Genomic DNA, 23,212 nt, shown 5'->3' with positions numbered 1-23,212 from the left:
GGTAATAGAAATGACTGAGAATAAAGTGATTTTGAGTATGAGTTCTGAAGTCAAAATTTCTAAGTTCAAAATTGGGTTTCAAGTGGACAAAGATTAATTAATCTCCCTATGGCACAGTTTCCTCACCAGCAAAATTGAGATAATAATTGCACTTCCCTCATAGGGTTCTCTAGAGAGCTTATAACTGTACTGAATACGTGTTAAATGTTCAATAAATGTTAGCCCTCATTATAACCCTACAGTAGTCTCTGAGTGCTTAACAAATCCTTGTTAAATGAATGGATAAATACAGAACTAATATCAAAGTACATTTCTTATTTTCAACTTGCAACTTCACATATTCAAGGCCCTCGACTTAAAGATGTCTTCCTATAAAGACAGAAAATATTAAAAAATTAATTAAAATAAATTCTAGGAAATAGAATAATTAAAATTATTTGGGATAGAGGAGAGTGTGAAGAAAAAATTAATAAATTATATAAAGCAAAATGACCATACAGACATTTCAGGATAGCACTGAACTAATATTTATTCATACTTCAAAAAAGTAAAACCACTTTCTTTCCCCAAGTAACTTTTAAAATCAACTTTAATCTGCATCATTGTTGAAACATGGTTCATAATTACTAGTGGCCGATAAAATTAATTTAGCACATTATAGGTAGTTTATTTATAACAAAATGTAGTTAAATAGATTAGAAATTACCACAGTACTTCATACTCTATTGTTTCATGAAGGTTTTTTCTTTTTCTTTCATGAAGAAATATACAGATATAGTTGGAAATAAGGTGGAACTTAAAACAGACACACATACGTGTGTGCACAAATGTCTAAGTGTGTGTGACTTAGACATACTAGCTCATAATGTAAAAATTATTTCTTACTGAGTGTGGTGATCAGAGAAGTTTGCAAGTAAATACTGCTGTCTACAGGAATAATTTTAGGCACAAAACTTGCAGACAGAATTTAAACAACCTTATCAATTTCCAATTGACTTCAAATTGATTTAGTTGTATTTTTCTCACAGAATTTTTGGCCTTCAAACTGAATTTACTTTATTTGAACAAACATGCACTTAACCCCAGACCAAATGGTCATCATTTCCATCAATGGCCATGAAAAAGAACACTCCATGTATTTTTCAAATTACTTTGAATAAGCGAAAGTGAAAAGCATATAAATTATGGAACCTAAAACTAGTGTTGCCTTGTAGTTCTTCTATAAAAATCCTACTTTAAACACCATCCAGGATTTGGAGAAACTAGTTAACTAACAAAACTAGGCTTTCCCACTAAAAGTGCCGGTCTCTACTGAGACACGCTCACTAGAAGTGAAATATCTTATTTCAGGTCAGAGACTCCACACCTGTGCAAAATGAGTCAACTCCTCCTTGTTAGAGAATAGTGATGTTATAAAACCATCATCAAAAGGCAGGTTTGTAGGTTTTTTTTAGTAAAAATGAAAAGCCCTGAATTTTATTTATTTAGGCCACACCCATAGCTTATGGGATCTTAGTTCCCCAACCAGGGATTGAAATCCTTGCCCTTGGCAATGAGCGTGCAGTCCTAACCACTGGACTGTCAGGGAATTCCCCTTGAATTCTCTGTAACCCAGAAGGTAAAGAGTCCGCCTGCAATGCAGGAGATCTGGGTTCAATCCCTGGGTTTGGAAGATCCCCTGGAGAAGGGAACAGATACCCGCTCCAGTATTCTGGCCTGCAGAATTCCATGGACTGTATAGTCCATGGGGTCCCAGAGAGCCGGACACAACTGAGCGATTTTCACTTTCTTTCACTTTGTAACAGTTCAGTAACTATTTTTTAAGGATTTTTCACACTGATCAGGGATGAAAGGAATAGAACACTGTACTATCTTATCTGTATCCTCTGATTTTTTGGTACAAGTTTTGTCAAGGAGGGGGATAAAAGGAGCCTTTATATTTTCTTTTACATGAAATGTTCTGTTTCAGTTAGATTTGGGAGTGGGAATACACTGGGACACTGAGTCAAACTTCTCTTTACCCAGAGCACAGAGCCAGCTTCTCCCATGCTCTTTGCCCAAAACTGCCTAAAAGGTGCTAATTAAAGACAGTCTTTATATGTAAGGAGGGACGGAATTGAGACCACTATCTTGACAGCCATCCTTAAGTCACTGAATAACTTCGAGACATTGCTGTCTTGGGAGATATTAATATTATTATAATCTTTAAATCTATGAATTCAAGCCAGTGATTCTGAAATGAAAGAGTACCTATTTTATGAAGCTTGCAGGACCCTCTTTCCCTACTTTATTAATTTAATGTTGAAATCAAAAGAGGGCATATTATTTGCTTCAAAACTCAATAACATGTTCATGCCTGATCTGTGGCATTTCATATTTACAGCCCATCTTTCAGTGGCTGGACTTCCTTTTTCTCACAGGTTCCCTAGTCATTTTATAACCAGCTCACTGGACCATGGAGTCAAGACCCCCGGATTTACATTATATTCTATTGCTGTATTGCTGAGTGCCTATATCTTACTGAAAGCTGAGAAAGAGTTTTAAATATCTTGGAGGTCAAGTTTTCTACACGTACAAATGGTATGTGTAACTAAATCATGCCTCCCTTGGGCTAACAATAAGTATAAATCAAACAAGAAGTTACAGAAATTTCTCCCCACCATCAGAAAAAACTAACAGGTAACAAACTAAAGCTCAGACTTCCAAATATTTTGGTTGTTAGAATTTTCACTTTGTTGCTACACATCTCTTCCTAATTGTGCCACTGCAATTTTTAACCTTAATAATGTGGGTGGGAATATACTACAAACACAGTGCCAATAAAGCATAAAAGCAAAGTCCATGTCATTTCACACAAAGACATTTACATTTCTAGCTGTTGACCTTACTGCCAATTTTTCTGATACATCACTCAATTTAATTTTCCAATCTGTTGAAAACATTCTCTGGTTGCTGAATGACTTCATAAATTGTATTTATGACCCTAGACTTAAGTTTCTTCAAATGATATGGCTTTAATAAATAAACAACAGATTTTTTTTTTGCAAAGTCTCATAAAAATATAAAAAGTATGCAAATTAAGGATCGATCAACCAAATGAGTTCACAAAGGATTTTAAAAATTCTCTTCTATACCAGATAAAAGATAAACAGCTTTCTCAAAAAAGACCTTTGATAAAATGTTGCAAATTGTGTAACTTTGTGACTTTTTCACAAACTAAAGATACCAAATTAGAAGCGTTTCTTTTATAGAACATTAACACATTTTGCAAAATCCATATAGACTTCTAATGAAAACATGTTTCTAAGAACTGACTCAGAAGAGCTACCTAGACACAAAATGAGTCTGAACTTTCCCAGTTATGGCATATAATCTGCTAGAGCAAAAAGAAAAATAACCACACTTCGTCAAAAGTGAATGCGCCCAAAGTCTCATTCAAACGATACAAACTTTTTATTGCCAATTCCATGTGTATGGCTGTTTCCTGAACACCACCTTCAAGGTAAGGGGATAGAGGTGAAGAGAGGGACAGAGGATAACCCTTCATTTCCCTTTGCTGGCATTCTAATGCTCCCATTCATATGTGGCAGGGCATTTGTTCCAATGGATTTAGCCTAGTTTGGATCAAAGCTTCCTCTCTACTTCATTTAACAGATTTGCTCAAATGGAAGGTCTCAAAGGAGAAACAATGCTAGTAAATGGGGGATTTCTGAACACATGAATATGTAGGTCATTGGATTTTAAATAAATTAGAGAATAGTTTATCTATTAAGGAAGATTCATTGTACATATTTCATGAAACCATTCTTATTATAGGTCAGTGGACATCCCACAACCATTCCTGGGTAATATTAAGTCTTGTAAAATAGTCACAAACCTTTTCATATCTTCAAAAGCCTCTTACTGATTTTCTTAAGTCCATAAAGTGACAAGGGACAAAAGAATGCTATAGGTTACGATTCATAACCAAACTGTCAAAATGCAAAGAGGTAAACACAGTAAATAGCCAGGAACTTATTTCATGTCTATAGGGCTGCTAAGTGTGCCAACGCTGAAATAAATTTGGGATAGAAGCAAGGGAAAATGAATATGCAAAAAAAATAAAACCCTACAGGGGTTCTCTTACTTCTCAAAATTATCAGTCTAACGGACCCATTTGCATCACTGACAGAGCACTGGAGATAGGGCAGGACAGAGAAGCAAAGCTACTCTGAAACTCACATAAATCACATAATGCACCTTTGAGACTCAGTAAGGATGGCTTTATGTCAAGTCTGAAAGATCTCATAGGGCCTCATATCCAATGTCTGTTTCTGTCTCATTCCTTCTCTTTCTCTCCCCTCCCTCTAACCAATCCCTCCACATTCAACATCCATAAGTAAATCTGGCTAATATCCATACCAGCCCATTAAATTCAGGGGACTCAGTTAAAAATCACAACAGCTAGAATGTTTTCAAGAGAAAGTAGTACAGTAAAAAAAATCTATTCAATTCTATACTATTGCCCTAATAACATCTTGCTCATGATTTATAAACAACACTGATAATATTTTTAAAACAAAGTGGTACCATAAAAACCTCTATACTATTTCCATAATAACATCTTGCCTTGGATTTCTGAAGGTAGTAGGTATAAAAGTGAAGCTATGTTTTATTCATACTATCCTATGGCATAACCAAATGTCAATTAGACTAGCAATGACCTTGATCTGTTATCTGAGATAAAAAGCACATCCTGAGATAGATTCCTACACAAGTGATTTATTTAGGAGGTGCTTCCAAGGGAAACTTGTGAGGGACTGGGAGAAGCAGGACAGAGAACAGGAGAAAAGCAAGCAAAGCCCCAGCCTCAGCCCAGTCTGCAGAGACCTCTGGAGTGAAAGTCACAGGTCAGCGCTGTCCCTGCGACGGGAGGCAAGGAGCTGGGCTTTCACCCTCCTGCGCCTATCAGATACCTGTTTAGCGCTTCCAGCTCTCTGTCAGCGCGAGCAAAGGAAAGTCCGGTCACCTGAGCAAACTCCTTTGACGGAAGAGCCAACCAGCAGACACATGAGTTAGAAGTAAAGCATGAGGCCGGAGGCTGGGAGGCGGTGCTGGAGGAGTGAAGGATGGAGGCCAGCCTCCTCTGGTGCATCACAGCACTTTGTGACCACAGGTAACAGAAACGCTTAGTAACGTGTCATAGGATTGCCAGAATATTAATGACCAGGTCAGAAAATACCACTTTTCTCCTACTCTTCTCATAGGCTCCCATGTGTCATAAAAGTCTCCAGAAGTAAGGCTAACCTCTTCTTTCAGAAGACTAGCAAAGAAGAAAGTGATGTGCTCAGAGTATATTTTACTTAAGGTCAAACGGCAAAAATAGGCTTCTACCATGCAGAAGCTTGGAGCTTCTCTGGCGGCTCAGTAGTAAAGAATCTGCCTGCAATGCAGGAGATGTGGGTTTGATTCCAGGATGGGAAAGACCCCCTGAAGGAGGAAAAGACAATCCACTCCAGCCTTATTGCCTGGGAAATCTCATGGACAGAGAAGCCTGGTGGGCCCCAGTCCAGGGGGTAGCCAAGAGTCAGACACAACTCAGCAGCTGGACAACAACAAATCGTGCTTATGGCACAGACACGACGCAACACGCTGCCACGCCCTGTATCTGGAATCATATTAGTCTCATGCTCACGCTGAAGATTCAATATCCTGGTACTGCATGATCTCAAATGTGCCGTTTCCCTTGCCCAGAACATGTGACTTAATTTATGTTCTTAGTTTAGACAGTATTAACAAACTAACAGAGAAATGTAAGAAATAATAATAAATAAGATCAGAATGGCAAAAGGCTGTCGATCTCTGACTCTGGCAGAAGTCAGGACCTTGTCAAGAAGTATGGGTAGGAGATCATTTTATCAAACCAACGTATTTTCTGTGTTTAAGAGACACGCTGATAAGAATTCAAATGTATTAAAAAGCAAGTTCTTGGTTTTTAATACCAAGAACCAAAAATACAGTTCCTTTCCCCTTTTGTTATTTTACATCAACAAATGATATAGTAGCAATGGATCAGACATACAAAGTAATTAAGATTTTCCTTTAAGAACTGCTTTTTCAAATGCTATTTATTATGAATTCCAGTTTTTCATCTGGAAGTCTTAAACATGAAAAACTAGGCTTTTTTTTTAAAAAAATTCTAAATTCATTTGTGAACGTTGTGCATGTGATTTTTGTTCTACATGTACACATACACACATACAAAACAGAGAAATTAATTATTAGATTTATTCTTGGTCCAATCATCAAGAACAAATCCAAGAACACAAACTATAGTGTGACAAATCAAAATGCTTTTTACTGAATTTGATAATAAGTGAATAATAGATATCATGAACTATTTATGAAAAATACTCAGTAAACTGAGAATATGCTCCAGGGATCAGACCCACGTCTCCTGCATCTCCTGCACTGCAAGTGGATTTTTCACCCACTCAGCCATTGAAGAAGCCCAAGCACATGCTACACACCAGTAAAACAACTGAGTACAAGACTAGAACTCGTCTTAGGTGTCCATCAAAATAAACAGTTCTGATTCTGTTTGCTTTGAGGGGAAAAAAAAGTTGAGATTCGTTACTGTCCACAGATTAACAACTCGTTTATGCTATTATCTACAAAGTTATTTTGTTAACAAGTTATTTTATCACTAACATATTTCTGATTCCACTCAAGACAGCCTATCATGTGGAAAATCCATGGTTGGTTTCATGGGGCACAGTAGACCATATCTTCCATTCAATAATGTTGCTGGTAAAACCCAGCTGTCCAACCTTTGCTGTAGTGACTACAGCATATTCAGCAGAAACAATCTGCCTGCTGACCTCCAGCTTAAGTTCAAACTATGTCATTCTGTCAATACCATCTACCTTGATTAGGCTGGGCTTTATACACAACAGGTTATGATCCCAGAGGGATGAAAAGCTTTCCCAAATTAAAAGCAGAAATTTAAAATGAAATACTCATACATTCCTATGCAGTTTCCACTTGATATCCTCAAGGCTGGCCCATGAACTCAAGCTCATGTTGATTGAAAGTGAATGTTTCTTTCTGGGTGTAGCCATCTTACAAATTTAATGGCAGGAGCAAAATAATAAAATATGTTCTGTGCTTCAATTAGACCTTTTATAACTTGGCACTTGAAAGATGGCAATGCCAAAGAAAAATCATTAATTCCAAAAAACAGACAAAAAGGATTGTGCAGAAGAAGACAGGCCTCCAAGGGCCCAGGGCTTTGGCAGAGCATCTCTTCATAGCAACACGGCCTGCCTTGATCTAGCCTCATGGGGAGTCTTCTCTCATGCTTCATGCTATTTAGATAAACTGTATACTGCATACGTTGATTCCAAAATCCAAAGCAATACAACCATGCTCTCAACCTTATCCTTATCCAAAGGAGTTATATAAATAACCAGCAATAAAATGTTGACTAGCCTTGAAATGCCTATTCATGCACATGAATGATAGATGAAGGAGCACACACACACACAGAGAACTGCAAAATATGGACTTAAAGACACATCCTTTTATATAAAACACTTTGTGTTTTATAATAGTATGGAACAGACTTGCTCAAGAAGAGAAGCACTCTTATGGGCTCAATCCAGATAGCTGAGGACACACACACGCTACCCTAGTACTTTAAGCCACAAAAGAATAGTGGTTTAGTGATGTCTGGACCACGTGTAGCCCTCTGTGAACCTCTGAACTCATTTTCAAATGATGCTACAGGCTCTGTAAATAACAGAATGCATCCATTAGCGAAGAGTCAGGGGAGCAAGACGTTTCACCCCTCTTGGTCTCCTGCCATACCTAATCTGTCAGCACCAAATCTCAAGCAAGCCCACTGCCTTTCTTCCCTGCTCTTACTCCTGCAGTTTCACCGTGGCTGAAGACTGTTACCAAACCACAGTGGTTGGTTCCATCAGTCCTTCATGCTGTTTGACTTCAGCTGAGGCCCAAGCTAATTCTTCTGTCTCAAATTGACTCCCTCTCACTTTCAGAACTGTCAACCCATTTCTGGTCTCCCTTTCAACACCAAATTTTGGAAAGAGTAATTTGCAGCCACTGCTTCTGTATCCTTGACAGCTAATCACTCCTTAACTCCTAAATTCTGGCTCCTGCCCTCACCACTCTAATGAAATTATACTCTAAAGCTTGCCAAGGATTTCTCCCAACCAAACACCAAATCTCATGGCATGGTTTCAAACTTCCCCTCCCTAGACTTCTTAGTTTTCCCCACATGGAAGAGTCTCCTCTGGAGACTCTCAGCCCAAATCCTCTATACTTTATCAGCATCTCCCTTTTCTTCTACCTTCACCTGCCCCCACCTCTCCTGGCATTTTGTGGTCTCTTCTCCTTGGCATTAGTAATGCTGGGGGCTTCTCCCCTCCCTCTGCTGTCTTTTTAAATTCCAGGTTTTGTGAATAAATTTCTCATCTCTTTCTCTAACCCTAACAACTATTCTTAGCACTAAACTCTTATTTTCAAGGACTGCTGCACATCTTCACTTAAGGAGTCTACGAGCACTTCAGAGTCAAATAGCCCAAAGTCAAACAGCCCACAGTAATCACTTTAACTTTACTCCAACCCTCTCTTTCAATACCCTCCTTGATTCTCTAAATAATTACGCTTCACTGGTAGTCAGCTCAAACCCTAGTGTTACCTCTACTCCAGGTAGTTGCAATTTCTGTCAGTTTCACTCTCATGCTTGTTGACAGCACCCTCCACTCCACTGGCACACCACTCTTGTTCAAAACTTCTCTGCATTTCAGCCGTACACGCAAGGCAGCCTCCTAAGTAAAATCCCTACCCTCTCGATATCACTGAAGGGATAAAAGTATTCCTAAGATCCAATTCTGATCATTCAATGAAAGAATATCCCTACATAAAACCGTCAAGGGTTTCCACTGCTCATTAAACACAGTTCAAAGTTCTTAGCATGAACTTAAGATCTTTTTGGATCTGTTCTTCTCTCTGTAAGTTATATCTAGCTTTGCTATCAACTATCAGCTGGTCCTGACTTTTTCTGACTCAGCCTTTTTCGTGTGTGTGTGTGTGTGTGTGTGTGTGTTTTAACCTAAAATACCTGTCTTCTCCATGTTTGCCCATTAAATTTTATTCATCCTTCAAGGTCTAACTATCCAGAAACCTTCATACTCAAGTCAGCTGTTCACATATGTGCTCGCTCACAATATTTTTCATCTGTGCATCTGCAGAGAGCTTGGTTTCCTGCCTTGCATTTAGTAGGGTGGCTAACTTAAACCCACTGTCCTCTTAAAGACTTACTTGCTTACTCACTTACTTACTCTACTGTAAGGACGCCTAACCCCAACTCCTCACAAACACCCACTGCAGTCACTGTTCACATTATTCTCCTGACTTCACATTTTATTTTAGTTATCTGAGTACATTTTACTTTTCACTACCAGACTGTCAGCTCCTAAAGATCAGGCACTTTTCCTTTTTTGGGCACTCATACAATTGGTCCTGTGTGTCTGTGGATGCAAAATCCACAGATAGGGCGGACCAACTGTGCTGCACCATTTTATATAAGGGACTTGAGCATCCGTAGGTTTTGGTATTTGTGAGGGCCCTGGAACCAAAGTCCTACAGACACCAAAGGGACAATGGCATAAGAGCTAGATTAGCGATTCTCAAAATGGGACCTCAGACCAGCAGCAGGACCAGCCGGGATCTTATTAGACATGCAACTTTCTGGGTCCCACCCCAGACCTGTGAATCAGAAACTCTAGGAAGTGGTCTAGCAATCTATGTTTTAACAGTCTTCCATGCGAATCTAATACACACTCACATTTAGGACTGGTGGGAAAGAACTTCTTGATTATAAGCAGCCTTCAATAAAGTAAGACATAGCTAAACTGTTCACTGTCTATCATTTAATATTATATTGGCATATAATTCTCTCAAAACACTAAAAATACGAGTCAACTATCCATTACTGCTTTGTGCTAAGTCGTTTCAGTCATGTCCAACTCTGTGTAACCCTATGGACTGTAGACCTCCAGGCTCCTCCGTCCATGGGGATTCTCTGGGCAAGAATACTGGGGTGGGCTGCCAGGCCCTCCTCCAGGGGATCTTCTCGACCCAGAAATCGACCTTCTCTCCTACGCCTCCCACACTGGCAGTTGGGTTCTTTACCACTAGCACCACCTGGGAGGCCCTTTATCAATACTACTTTACTACTTAATCAATATCTTAAATCTAACTTAGACATTTTGAAGGGTTTATTAAAAATTATAAAAATGATAACATATAATAATATTTTTTGTAAAGTTCAAAGATAAGGTTAAGTTTTAGAACCAGGAATGATAATCACAAAATTCAAGATCAGGGTTACATCTGGGGAAAGTAAATGGAAAAGAGGGGAGAAGGAGAAGTACATAAAGAGACCCACGTCACTAGTAACATTTCAGGTGCTCAGTTGGGTAGTGAATTCACAGATATTCATTACATTACTGAAATTAATTAATTATGGCCAAGCATAGATCAATGGCGATAGTATTTCATGAACTAAAGATTATTAATTAATCTGATTCTGTGTGCTCTGAGATCCACAGAAAAATTTTAAAGAGATAAAAAATATTTGTCACAATGTGTCCATAGTATTAACATGGTACATGATGTATCATGAACATGATGTAAACATTATGATGTTTAATGCTAATGGTACCTGTGTGCGATTGAATGCCACTCTTGCAAAGACAGCTTGGGACACACTGGCTCTCTTCAACTCATCTCTGACTTGCTGGTAGATATCTGGAGATACTTCCACAGAGGAGTTGGCTGGCTCCGGCTTAACTGCTCTGGGAATGGGCGGGTGGTTCAAGAACTGCTGGTTGATGGCCTGGGGATGCTGGTGAGCCAGCAGCCGGCTGACGGCGATCTGCTGGTTGATCAGATGGGCCATGGCGATCTGCTGCCTGACGAGCTGCGGGCTGAGCTGGGGGGAAAGGAGGCCGGGGCTCATGATGGGCTGCAGCGCGGGCACTTGGTTTCGGATGGGAGTGCTGTGGTGGATTTGGCTGTGAGGAGACTGCTCGTTGGTCTTCCCCAGGGAGGCCAGCTGGTTCATATTTGGTAAATGCATTGGACGCTGGCCCAGAACACAATAGTCTGAAAGGTTTTCTCGCTCCACTCTTTCCACTGTTAAGAGATAAAAATGATGATTTGTCATTATCATCATTAGTATAATTTGTTGCTGATAGATGTAGTTTTAAATTATATTTTTGGTATAGTAATGAAAAAGATTTTTTTCATATAAAGCTGGAAGACCCAGAGTAAAAGTGAGTCATCTTTTCCTGAAAAAAAGCTTACAATAATAGATTTTTCCATAGGTTATGATATGGAAGTAAAAATATTTGCCTTTTTTTAATTTCTAAAGGTAGGCATTTTATTAAATAGCCAAGACAGAAACAACTAACCATTACAAATTCTAAATCTTCTCATGTTTCCAAGCTCTTATCACCTCCTTCATTATTCACTGTGGTTAAAAAAAAAAAAAAGCTGTTTTTCTTTTTTTTTTTAAAAGCTGTTTTTCATCTTCTGTAGTTTGTGGTTAATGGTCATTCATGGGTATCAGGAAATGACAAGGACAACATCTTCTGCCAAATTAACTGCTATCTCTTAATAAAAATCTCACATAAATACTATTATACAACTATGGAGACATTTATATAATTTGCCTGTCTCATAGTATATCCTTTCAACTCCTCACTTGCTATCTTTTCTATAGGAATGTATCTTTAAGACATGGATATTTTAATGATTGTGATATGCACTAGAATAAGAAAAAGTCTCACAAAATTAATAATATCACCTTGATTTGCCATTTATTTGCTAGGACCACTGCATTCTCTTGGCAGTGAGAATGTTAGCCTTTAACCTGCTTTCAAGATTGCTGGGAGAAATATCAATAACCTCAGATATGCAGATGACACCACCCTTATGGCAGAAAACGAAGAAACTAAAGAGCCTCTTGATGAAAGTGAAAGAGGAGAGTGAAAAAGTTGGCTTAAAACTCATCATTCAGAAAACTAAGATCATGGCATCCAATCCTATCACTTCATGGCAAATAGATGGGGAAACAATGGGAACAGTGAGAGACTTTATTTTCTTGGGCTCCAAAATCACTGCAGATGGTGACTAAAGCCATGAAATTAAAAGACGCTTGCTCCTTGGAAGAAAAGCTATGACCAACCTAGATGGCATGTTAAAAAGCAGAGAGACTACTTTGCCAACAAAGGTCTGTCTAGTCAAAGCTATGGTTTTTCCAATAGTCATGTATACATGTGAGAGTTGGACTATAAAGAAATCTGAGCGCCAAAGAATTGATGCTTTTGAACTGTGGTGTTGGAGAAGACCCTTAAGAGTCCAGTCAGTCAATTCTAAAGGAAATCAGTCCTGAATATTCATTGGAAGGACTGACGTTGAAGCTGAAACTCCAATACTTTGGCCACCTGATACAAAGAACTGACTCATTGGACTTTACCCTGATGCTGGGAAAGACTGAAGGCAGGAGGAGAAGGGGATGAGATGGAAGAAGGGGAAGGAGAAGGAGAAGGAGGACAAAGGATGAGATGGTTGGATGGCATCATCGACTCAATGGACATGAATTTGAGTAAGCTCTGGGAGTTGGTGATGGACAGGGAAGTATGACTAACTGACTGAACTGAAGTGAACTGATTTACGATTAAATAAAATTCTCCCTTTCTCCAGGTTATTTTTCCTATATGTTTTATTGTACTTTAGTAAAGATTTAAGGAATAACTTTGAAAGGGAGAAAAAGGGAAGTATCATGTATGTTCAAACGTGAGGCAGTCCTTTCTTCCCTCAAGAATATTTCTCAAGACTCACAGCAAAAAAAAAAAAAAAAAAGTCACATCATACCAAATCAAATCCTTATCTAAATCTCTGTATTACATTATTATGTAAAGCTAAGATTTGTTTGGGGAAAACACATTAGGCTGAAACAACCTCTATCTTTGCCAGCTTCAATGCTTGTGGATATAATCTAACAAAAACTGTGTTATGCTGTTGTTTTTATTTTGACACTCTGCTTGAGGCATTCTATTAATATTTCCCCAGGCCTGAACCCAGGCCCTGGCAGTGAAAGCATGTAATACCAACCACTGGGCTTCCAAGGAATTCCCCCAAAATCTGATAAAGCAAAAATTCCACATGGATTTAGTAATTTTTTCTTACAATTGGAAATGCTGTATATGATTATGGAAAAGTCTATTAGTATTAAAGAAAACTACTTTGAGTGATTATATGCTAGAGAGCAGAAAAGTATTCACCTGTAAGACAAATTTTTTAAATAATCACACCTTTCAATATGCAAACAGTGTTTGTAAATTCGCACATGGCTTACAGTGATAGAATCATAATTGATCAAAAAAGTACTGAGTCTCAAAAACTAAGATAATGAACTTATAGTTGCCAGGGGAAAGGGACACTTAGGAAATCTGGGATGATCATGTGTACACTGCTATATTTAAAATGGATAACCAGCAAGGACCTATTGCATAGCACTCTGCTCAATGTTATGTGATAGCCTGGATGGGAGAGGAGCTTGGGGAAAAATGGATACATGTATATGTATGGCTGAGTTCCTTCACTGTTGACCTGAAACTATCACAACATTACTAACTGGCTATACCCTAATACAAAATAAAGTTCCAAGGAAAAACTACTGAGTCTCAAAATACTTAGGCAAAAGTGATGTGTGCTGGAAAACTGGGTGAGATGACTCAAAACAGAGAATTTAAAGAGAACAAAGTCACTAGAATCAAGTCATAGGTAAAGTATTTGAAAAAAACCAATCAAGAAAGTAATGTTTCTAAATTAATATTTTATATAACACGTGATTTTTAAATACATACAAGGAAGCAAATTAATACATTAACAATGTAAATATATACCTGATCATTTTATTACATGTCTAAAGGCTTTTATATTTAAAACTTCTAACTGGTAAAGCACATAGATATCCATATCTTGGGAGCACCTTATATTCAGACATATACAATATTTTTTCATGATTTTTTAAAAAACTGAATGATTGCTTAACTTTCCTATGAACTCCTAAATAGGTCAAAAGTTTACTTCAAGCTTCTTTAAGACTTCAATTTATAACTTAATCCTTTTGAAGTAATTCATATATTTTGTATTCACCTTTCCTTCATAAAGTTCAAGGTAAACAAATTATTTTAATCTTATCCTCTAAAGGCAAATATTTTTCAGGTATTGTAATAAGACGCACTTAAAATCAAACCAAGCAAATAGTTAAGAGCCTTTGAGCAAGGCAATCTAACACAGTTTTCATAGGACAGAAGTTGCTATTGTAAGTTCCTCACTGAACGAAGTGAAGAGGGTATGGAAGAAGGTATTCCATGCAAAGGGAAATCAAAAGAAAGCTAAAGTAGCAATGCTCATATCAGACAAAAAGACTTTAAAATAAAGACTGTTGTAAGAGACAAAGAAGGACACTATATAATGATCAAGAGATCAATCCTAAAAGAATATATAACAGCTGTAAGTATACATACAACAAACATAGTAGCACCTCAATACATAAGGCAGATGCTAACAGCCACAGCCATGAAAGGAGAAATTAACACAATAATCGTGGGTGACTTTAACACTCCACTTCTGTCAATGGACAGATCATCCAAACAAGAAATCAATAAGGAAACAAAGGCCTTAATTGCTACGTTAGACCAGATGGACTTAATTGATTTGTATAGAGCATTCTATTGAAAAACAACAGAACACACATTTTTCCCAAGTGCACACGGAACGTTCTCCAGGATCAACCATGTGGTGGGCCACAAAGCAAGCCCTGGTAAATTTAAGCAAATTAAAACTGTACCATGCATCTTTTCTGACCATGTGCTATGAGATTAGAAATAAACTACAAGGAAAAAAACTATTTTGAGAAAACCACAAATATGTGGAGGCTAAATCATACATTACTAAACAACTAATGAATCACTGAAGAAATCAAGGAGGAAATAAAGTATCTAGAAACAAATGAAAACAGAAGCACAATGATCCAAAACCTATGGAATGCAGCAAAAGCAGTTGTAAGAGGAAAGCATGGCAATACAATCTCACCTCAGGAAACAAGAAAAATCTCAAACAACAACTGAACCTTACACCTAAAGCAACTAGAGAAAGACAAACAAACAAACAAACAAAAAACCCCTGAAGTTAGCAGAAAGAAAAAAAAGCATAAAGATCAGAGCAGAAATAAATGAGAGACAAAGACAACAGTAGCAAAGACCAATGAAACGAAAAGTCGGTCCTTTGAAAAGATAAACAAAATTGATAAACCTTTAGCCAGACTCACCAAGAAAAAAAAAAAAGAGGAGGATTCAAATGAATAAAACTAGACATGAAGAAAGAGACTTTACAACTGACACACAGAAACACAAGCGATCATAAGAGAACTCCACAAGCAGCTGTGTGCCAATAAAACAGACGACCTGAAAGAAATGGACAAATCCTTAGAAAGTCACAATCTCCCAAGACTGAATCAGGAAGGAATAGAAAACATTAACAGACCAACCACAAGCACTGAAACGCCCAACAAACAGAAGGCCTGGATGGATTCACAGGTGAATTCTATCACACATTGAGAGAAGGGCTAACATCCATCCTTCTGAAAAGGTTCCATAAATTGAAGAGGAAGGAAAACTCCCAAACTCATTTTACAAGGCCACCATCACCCTTATACCAAAATCAGACAAAGGTACTACAAAAAAAAAAAAAAAAGATTATAGGTCAAATATCACTGATGAATACAGATGCAAAAATCCTCAACAAAATACTAGCAATCTGAATCCAATCAAGTGGGATATATCCCTACGATGCAAGGATTTTTCAATACCCACAAATTAATCAATGTGATACACCACATCAATAAATGAAGAACAAAGTTTTCAGAGTAAAATTATACTTCTCAGGCAGAAATACTTGCCCTCAGACATTCAATTCACTTTTGTTTGCTTGCTTTTTAATTAAGCCAAAATAAAGGCAAATTCAAGTAGCAAACTATGTTTTCAGGTACTTAAGAAGTAGATATTTTATTCATTTCTTTTTCTACAAAAAAAAAGAAAAAGAAATATCCTCTTAATGCAAACATTCTTTGATCAAAAGCTAATTTTCCAAAATGTCACTATTTTCATTTTTCAGTACTTAATTACATTTGAGTTACTTTCTTGAGCTCTGTGAAATCTCTATGAACTTGGTGCAACAAGAATCAGTCCATCTTTCGTTAAGATTCAGTCAGTTCAGCTCAGTCACTCAGTGGTGTCCGACTCGTTGCGACCCCAAGGACTGCAGCAGACCAGGCTTCCCTGTTCATCACCAACTCCCGGGGCTTACTCAAATTCATGTCCATCAAGTCGGTGATGCCATCCAACCATCTCATCCTCTGTCGTCCCCTTTTCCTCCTGCCTTCAATCTTTCCCAGCATCAGGGTCTTTTCTAATGAGTCAGTTCTTCACATCCTTTAAGATTATACATACTAATTCCCCTTTTCTAATGAGTTCCCAGATCCTTATAATTTCATATAGTTTAGAACAGTGACTGAGGAAGTATCTTTAGAGGCATGTGGCCACATCATGAAGTACTAACTCATTAGTAAACCACAATGAAGGCACTGCAAATTCAAATGCCTACACAGCCAGGTAGAGCACAACAGCCAGAGAAGCCAGCCACAGAGATACTAGGAGAGAAAGTCTTCCAGTGCAAAGACAGTAGTCACCACCTTGCCTCAGCCAGTTGTCTTTCTCATATTGTCATTTCTTTAGATGTTGTTTCCAAAAATAATTTTTTTTTTAATCTGGATTTTTGCAGGATAGCTCCTAAATTTAGGTACTGGCAAATAACTCCATTTTCAAAATACAAGAAAAGCCAAACAAAACATTTCTGAAAACTAGGTCCTGCCCATACACAGGTTACCAGTGTTAAAATTTTACTTATGAGAATAAAGATACCCCCTATGTTGTTAGAGATGTTAAGGCAGACCTTATCCAAGAGCATCACAACAGGTATAGGGACCACTGCAATGGGATATTACAGTCGGGGAAAGAGACTGGGCCCAACTCCAAAAACTGCATGAGAAAGTGGGAATTTACAGCCAAGGAACAGACTGGGGGTCAGAGGTGGAAAATAACCAAAAGGAAACACCATGAGTAAGAGGGATTCTGGCTAAACTGACCTAACAGGATTCTTTGCTGAAGACAGGCCAGGGTGATCAGACATCACCTAGGGGATGTTACAGGACGAGGAACCCGATAAGAATGAGATATCGAGGCTGATCAGATATCAAGCAGGTTCTGGTTAAACTGACTTAGCAGGCTTCTCGTAAAACTGGATTTTACAAGGAAGTGCACAGATGAGCCTAGGAAAAGGTTCAAGAGCTTGTCTTAAGTTCGGTCAAAGAATGAGGCTTCATCAACATTTCCCGGGCCTTGACAGCTCTATCAATAAAAAGGCAAATTCTTTACTTCAAATAATAAAGAAAAACAAAATCATCATCCCAACTTTAAAAATGCCTGAAAAATCAAATGATCAAGCAGAGATTTTGTCAAATCTGAAAAACATTTTCTTCTGCTGCCACTCTTACACAAATACTATCAGAATAATATTTTAGCTTCTTATGTCACAGTAGGTGAAATACAAATACTTGGGGAAAAAAAAAAGTCAGAGGAGCATCACAATGTACCAGACTCAACCTGAAAAGTGAGCTTAAACATTCATTACTTCTTTTCTCTCTTCTTTCTGACCTTCCTTTCTTCTTTCCTTCCTTTCCTTCCTCTCTCCCTCCTTCCCTCTCTTCTTCCCCTTTTCTTTCTTTTTAAATTATTTGAAAATAATCATAGTGACTAAAATGTAGACTTAACAGCAGTGCCTGATTTTGCATTTTGCTTTTCCACTCTGATAGAAAATATCAGGTTAAGCCTGTCTTAAATTAAGCCAAGACCAAAGGTAAGTCCTGGTTCTAAGGGCTCATCTTATCTCTCCAATACCTAGCCATGGATCAGAAATCCTAAAAAACATGAAGAATAAAATGGAGTGCTGCCTCTCATGACAAAGGCAATGCTCACATTCACAACAGAACACATCCTCAATAAAGCCAAAATGCTTACTTATTAAAGAGACATTAAAAATACAACTGCTTCCAGAGTTTTACATCAGAGCTGCAATTTAATTCACAATGAATTTTGATTCTACCACTGCCAAAGTCCCTAAACATAATTTGTGGAATGGGAAGTGCCTGGGAAGGAATGATGTCCCCAGCTTCAAGTACAAGTCCCCAGCATGTGGCAAGCGGGGCTGAAACGCGTCTATGTTTAGTAGCAGAGCAGCTTTCTGTAGCTATTTTAACCTCTGGAGAAGGGTCCCAGTCCTGGGGACTTGCAAGTGGGTAGTTCAGATCTGGAGTCTGCTCAAGTTTCTGAGAAACTCACAGTTCCTGGGGGATCTTGATAATTCCTTTGAACTTTCTGGGACTGAGTGAAAATGACAAAGACTGGGAACAACTATCTAACCATCCTTTGAGCATCTGGGGTTGTACACAACTCCAAGTAGACGTTCTAACCAAGAGCACCCTATTAATATTAGCTATTCAATGCCTAAGACTGCTGGCTATGACAGGTTGTTCACAGTCAAGAAACTTGCACTCCTCCCCAGGGATTTATCTGTATTACAATGAAAAGGTATTTGGTTCAAAAAAGATCTCATTTTATTTCATGTAGTTTCACAGTATATCCAGGAAGTCAAGTATTTAAGAATCACAAATCCCTGACATATACATATATATTTTAAAATGTTGCAGAAACATTGTCAATGCTCAAAAAATATGTCTATATGTAAATTTGTCATATTCCTATCTGGCACTTAATTTTTATTATAATTTCTTTATTGCAGTTTTGGGTAAATATGTTTTCAGCTATTGGGAAAGATGTACAGCATAAAAGTTAACAGCAGAGATTTCTAAGCCAGACTGCCAGGGTTTGAATCTCAGCTTGCCCATTTGGTAGATATGTGACCATGGGTAGGTTACTTAACTTCCCTGTGCCTTAGTACATTTAATGTGGGTTAAAAATTATGCCTACCTTGATGGATCCTTGTGCAGGTTAAATGAGTTAATATATGTCAACACTTGGAACAGTATCTGGTACTATGCAGTGTTTATCATTACTATCACTGTCCACCTTGTCCGTGTGTCTCTCTGTCTGTGTGTGCATGCTGACATACACAGATGGATGTACACTGAACATTTCAGGTCTGTGTCAAAGACATTAAAAATACAGTCCTATGAAACATCAAAATTTATATTTCGTGGAAGACTGTTAGAAATACAAACTCAGAATCTCTTTGAGTTTTTAATGTATGCCAAATTTCCAATTCTTATGTAAAGTTTGAGAATCAATGCCTGTATCACTTTTGCTTTTACTTATTGTCTTTTGAGAGTATACAAGATGCAGCTGCCAGGTGATTTTTATGTATTCTGAAATTTGAGAATCCTATTCTGTATTGTCTGGGCTTTTATGTTGTTGTCTTTTGAGATTATACCAGATATTTATAACTGTCATATTTCTTTTTTTTTTTTTTTCTCTAAACCCTAATGACATTAAGGATTCAATCTTACTGAACTTTCACTATATTATTAAAGTTAGTTAAGTGGTAAGTATTAATCGTGTCTGACTCTTTGCGACCCTGTGAACTATAGCCCGCCAGGCTCCTCTGTCCATGGAATTCTCCAGACAAGAATACTGAAGTGGGTAACCATTCCCTTCTCCAGAGGATCTTCTCGATCCTGGGATGAAATCCAGGTCTCCTGCATCGTAGGCAGATTCTTTACAGTCTGAACTACCAGAAAAGCCCTCACTGTATTATAAATGTATCTAAACATTTTGAATTTTCTTCTCTATGATGTATCTTTAGTTTTTGTTGGTGATCATATTATACTGAAGAAGCATTGATTGGACCTGATATTAGAAAACTGCACTCAAATCTACATTCTAATTCTTACTAGCTCTGAGACCTCCTTTTGAGCAAGTTGGAGATTTTTCTGGATTTTAGTTTTGCTGTAGGGAAAATATCATTATCTTAGAATTGTAAGGGTAAATTTTAGATGATCAGTATCTACATGAAAGATCTTTGTTTAAATGTTACTGTACATTTCAGAAAATGTCTATATAATTATGATTAACAGATTAGCTTTGCCATTTCAAAATTAGGAAATTCTGACCATTCTGACCTGATTAGGACATTCTGACCAGTGTCTCCTGTTTCCCAAGGGTCACCTGAAGAATTGCAACCTTTCCTTTGGTTTAAGTAACAATGACATGTTACATCATATTGCTTTTTAAAACAAATCCCTACAGCTTAAAAGAATTCATTGTCAATTTAGAATCATATGCTTCAAAGCATATGCAGGAATGTGTTAGATTTAGCTTTTCCAAATGAGGCTTAATAGTTCATATCTTGACTTTCAAATTAGGAGACAGCAAAATAGATGGGAAATAAAAGTGACAACCTCACAACTCTGGAAATTAAATTTATAGGAATAGTATATAAATACAGCTTTATGCTTCAAAAATTACTATAAATAAAAAATAGAAAGAAAACTTAAGGAATAAAACATGCCTTAAATATATACAAGCTACATTTACATTAACCATAAAAAAGAAGAAAAGGGTCCTACAGTAATTTTTTTTTAATTGAAGAATGAAAGTGATAGTCACTCAGTCATGTCTGAGTCTTTGTGACCCCATGGACTGGAGCCCACCAGGCTTCTCTGTCCATGGGATTTTCCAGACAAGAACACTGGAGTGGGATGCCATTTCCTTCTTCAGGGCATCTTCCCAACCCAGGGATCGAACCCGGCTCTCCAGCATTGCAGGCACTGTCTTTACCATCTGAGCCACCAGGGAAGCCCCAACTGAACAACAGTTGATTTACAATGTTGTGCTGGTTTCAAGCATACAACAAAGTGATTGACTTACACATACATGTGTATATATCTATATTATTTTTCCAATTATTTTCCACTATAGTAAATTACATGACGTTGAATACAGTTCCCCGTACGATACAGTAAATCCTGATTGTCTCACACACAGAGAGAACTAAAGAAGCAGAGGGGCTCCCTGGACGACTCAGCAGTAACAAGCTCACCTGCAGCACAGGAGACGCGGGAAGGGTGGGTTTGATCCCTGGCTCGGGAAGACCCCCTGGAGGAGGAAACGGCAACCCACTCCAGTATTCTTGCGTGAAAAACCCCAGGGATGGAGAACCCTGGCAGGCTACAGTCCAAAGGGTGGCAAAGAAGCTGACACGACACGACCAAGCAAGAGCATGCACGCAAAGAAACACACAGACACACACGGGAGCTTTTTTTTTCTTCAATAGCTTTTTTTTCCTATTGCTTCTCTGTTAGATTTCATTGTTTTCATACTTCTATCTGCTATAGATGCTATAAAAAGTAAACCCAGAAAAATTTCAGTACTCCAAATATACTCAAGTGACTTTATGCCCCAAAGTATACTTTCTGAGGAGGACTGATGAGCAAAAGGTGAAGCCATATACATAGAGTAATCTGCTAATCAAAGCGAGGTGGCACAGGATAGGTGCAAAGAAGAGCAAACTGGGATTTTTAAAGCCTAAGTTCTAACTAGCTGGGGGATTTGGGGATGACCTGCAAAATGAGAAAGATTACCTGTAAACTGGTTTTAAAGCAACCTTCCAGGTTATTCATCTAATAGCATAATAAACAGTATTGTTGCTAGGATTTTCAAAGCAACTCCCTTGCAATATTTGCTTCTGTTTTTCGACTCCTTGGCAAAAATTAAGACTTAATTCAAGATCTCTCTTTTTGTGAAACTCCCCAATGCAACAAGAATAATAGTAGTTTAGTAGTTTATACACTGGTAATAACAGCAATTGTAGTATTGCTCTTGCAAGTTTATCTGTCAACACTGCTTAAAAGACTGATAATTTTTTCCAGAAACATGAACCAAGTGTTTCAATGCAAACCTTAACAAAATTGCCTTTGAGAAAGAAGCCCTAGGGTTTTGTCCATAGTTATAATGAGTAGAAAGCAATGAATTGGGTAAAAGGCTTTGCACTGAGAAATTTCTGGAATTTCTGGCCTATGGATTTTTCCTTAAACCATTAAGATGCTTATGCAAATGTAAACAGATTAGCAAGAATGAGTGCTAATGGATTCCATAATAAGCTAACACTCTTAAGTATTCACCAGAACAAATCCTGGAAACCCTGGATAGAAGAACACAGCCAAATAAAAATGTGGGTGGGGGGAGTGAAGAATAATTCATTTCTCTGTGCCTCCTTCAGCCTCAGAAAGTACTCTGGAAGCAATTCTACAAGGTAAGGAAAGGCTGACCATGTGGCACTCTTGGCACAAAAGTTGCCAATCAAATCAATAGTTTGGAATGGGTACTCACATCTTGAGCACAGGGAAAAGATAATCTTGCGCGTACCACTGCTGTGGATTTCCAAACCTCCACCCCAAGATCCTTGCATCCTCAACCCTAACCCCCAAACCTTGGATCCTAATTTTAAGGATAATGATCCTGTCTAATACCAGAGAAGTTAGATAACTTGTTCAAGGTCAAATAGTAGTCCAAATGTAGACAAATATTTAGGAAAAATTAAAATGATTAGGGCTACTGGCTTTGGTCTTATAAGCATAATAAACAAATCACAGGGCCAGTAAAAACTAATGTTTGTTTGTTTTTTTCTCTTTTTCTGCACAACCCAAAGTGGAGTTCTCAGGGACTAAATGCTTCACAAGTACTCTTGTTATATTTCCTTCAGATAAAAATATTTTTATTCTTAGTGTATTGCAGATAACTTCAAGCCTTCTACCATTTATATAGTAGTTGAGGTTCTGAGCTAACCCTTAACACATCACTATCATTTAATTTCCACATAAAAACTGTATTGCATAGATATTATTATGCCACTTTATTGACAAAGTTGAAGCTCAGGGTTAAAAAAAAAAGGAAAACAACAATGTCATAAACTTATTAAAGCAAGTAACAGAATTCAAACCTATGTCTTTAGGACCTTAAAGCCTTTGTCCCACTGCTTATGCTAAACTGCCCAACTTGGG

At 37.8% G+C, this 23,212-nt stretch overlaps 1 protein-coding gene across 3 annotated transcripts in view; it reads right to left on the bottom strand.

Moving 5' to 3' along the window:
* SATB2 (SATB homeobox 2) overlaps positions 1 to 23,212 on the bottom strand; it is a 196,638-nt gene that overhangs the window by 63,861 nt on the left and 109,565 nt on the right. For all 3 annotated transcript variants that reach the window (XM_061149072.1, XM_061149071.1, XM_061149073.1), the window contains exon 7: positions 10,730 to 11,202. In XM_061149072.1, the coding sequence (XP_061005055.1) occupies positions 10,730 to 11,202 (473 nt within the window). The remainder of the gene's footprint in view (positions 1 to 10,729; positions 11,203 to 23,212) is intronic.

Source organism: Dama dama, chromosome 8 (genome assembly GCF_033118175.1).
Source record: "Dama dama isolate Ldn47 chromosome 8, ASM3311817v1, whole genome shotgun sequence".
NCBI lineage: Eukaryota > Metazoa > Chordata > Mammalia > Artiodactyla > Cervidae > Dama > Dama dama.
This window is presented reverse-complemented; position numbering and strand designations above follow the sequence as displayed.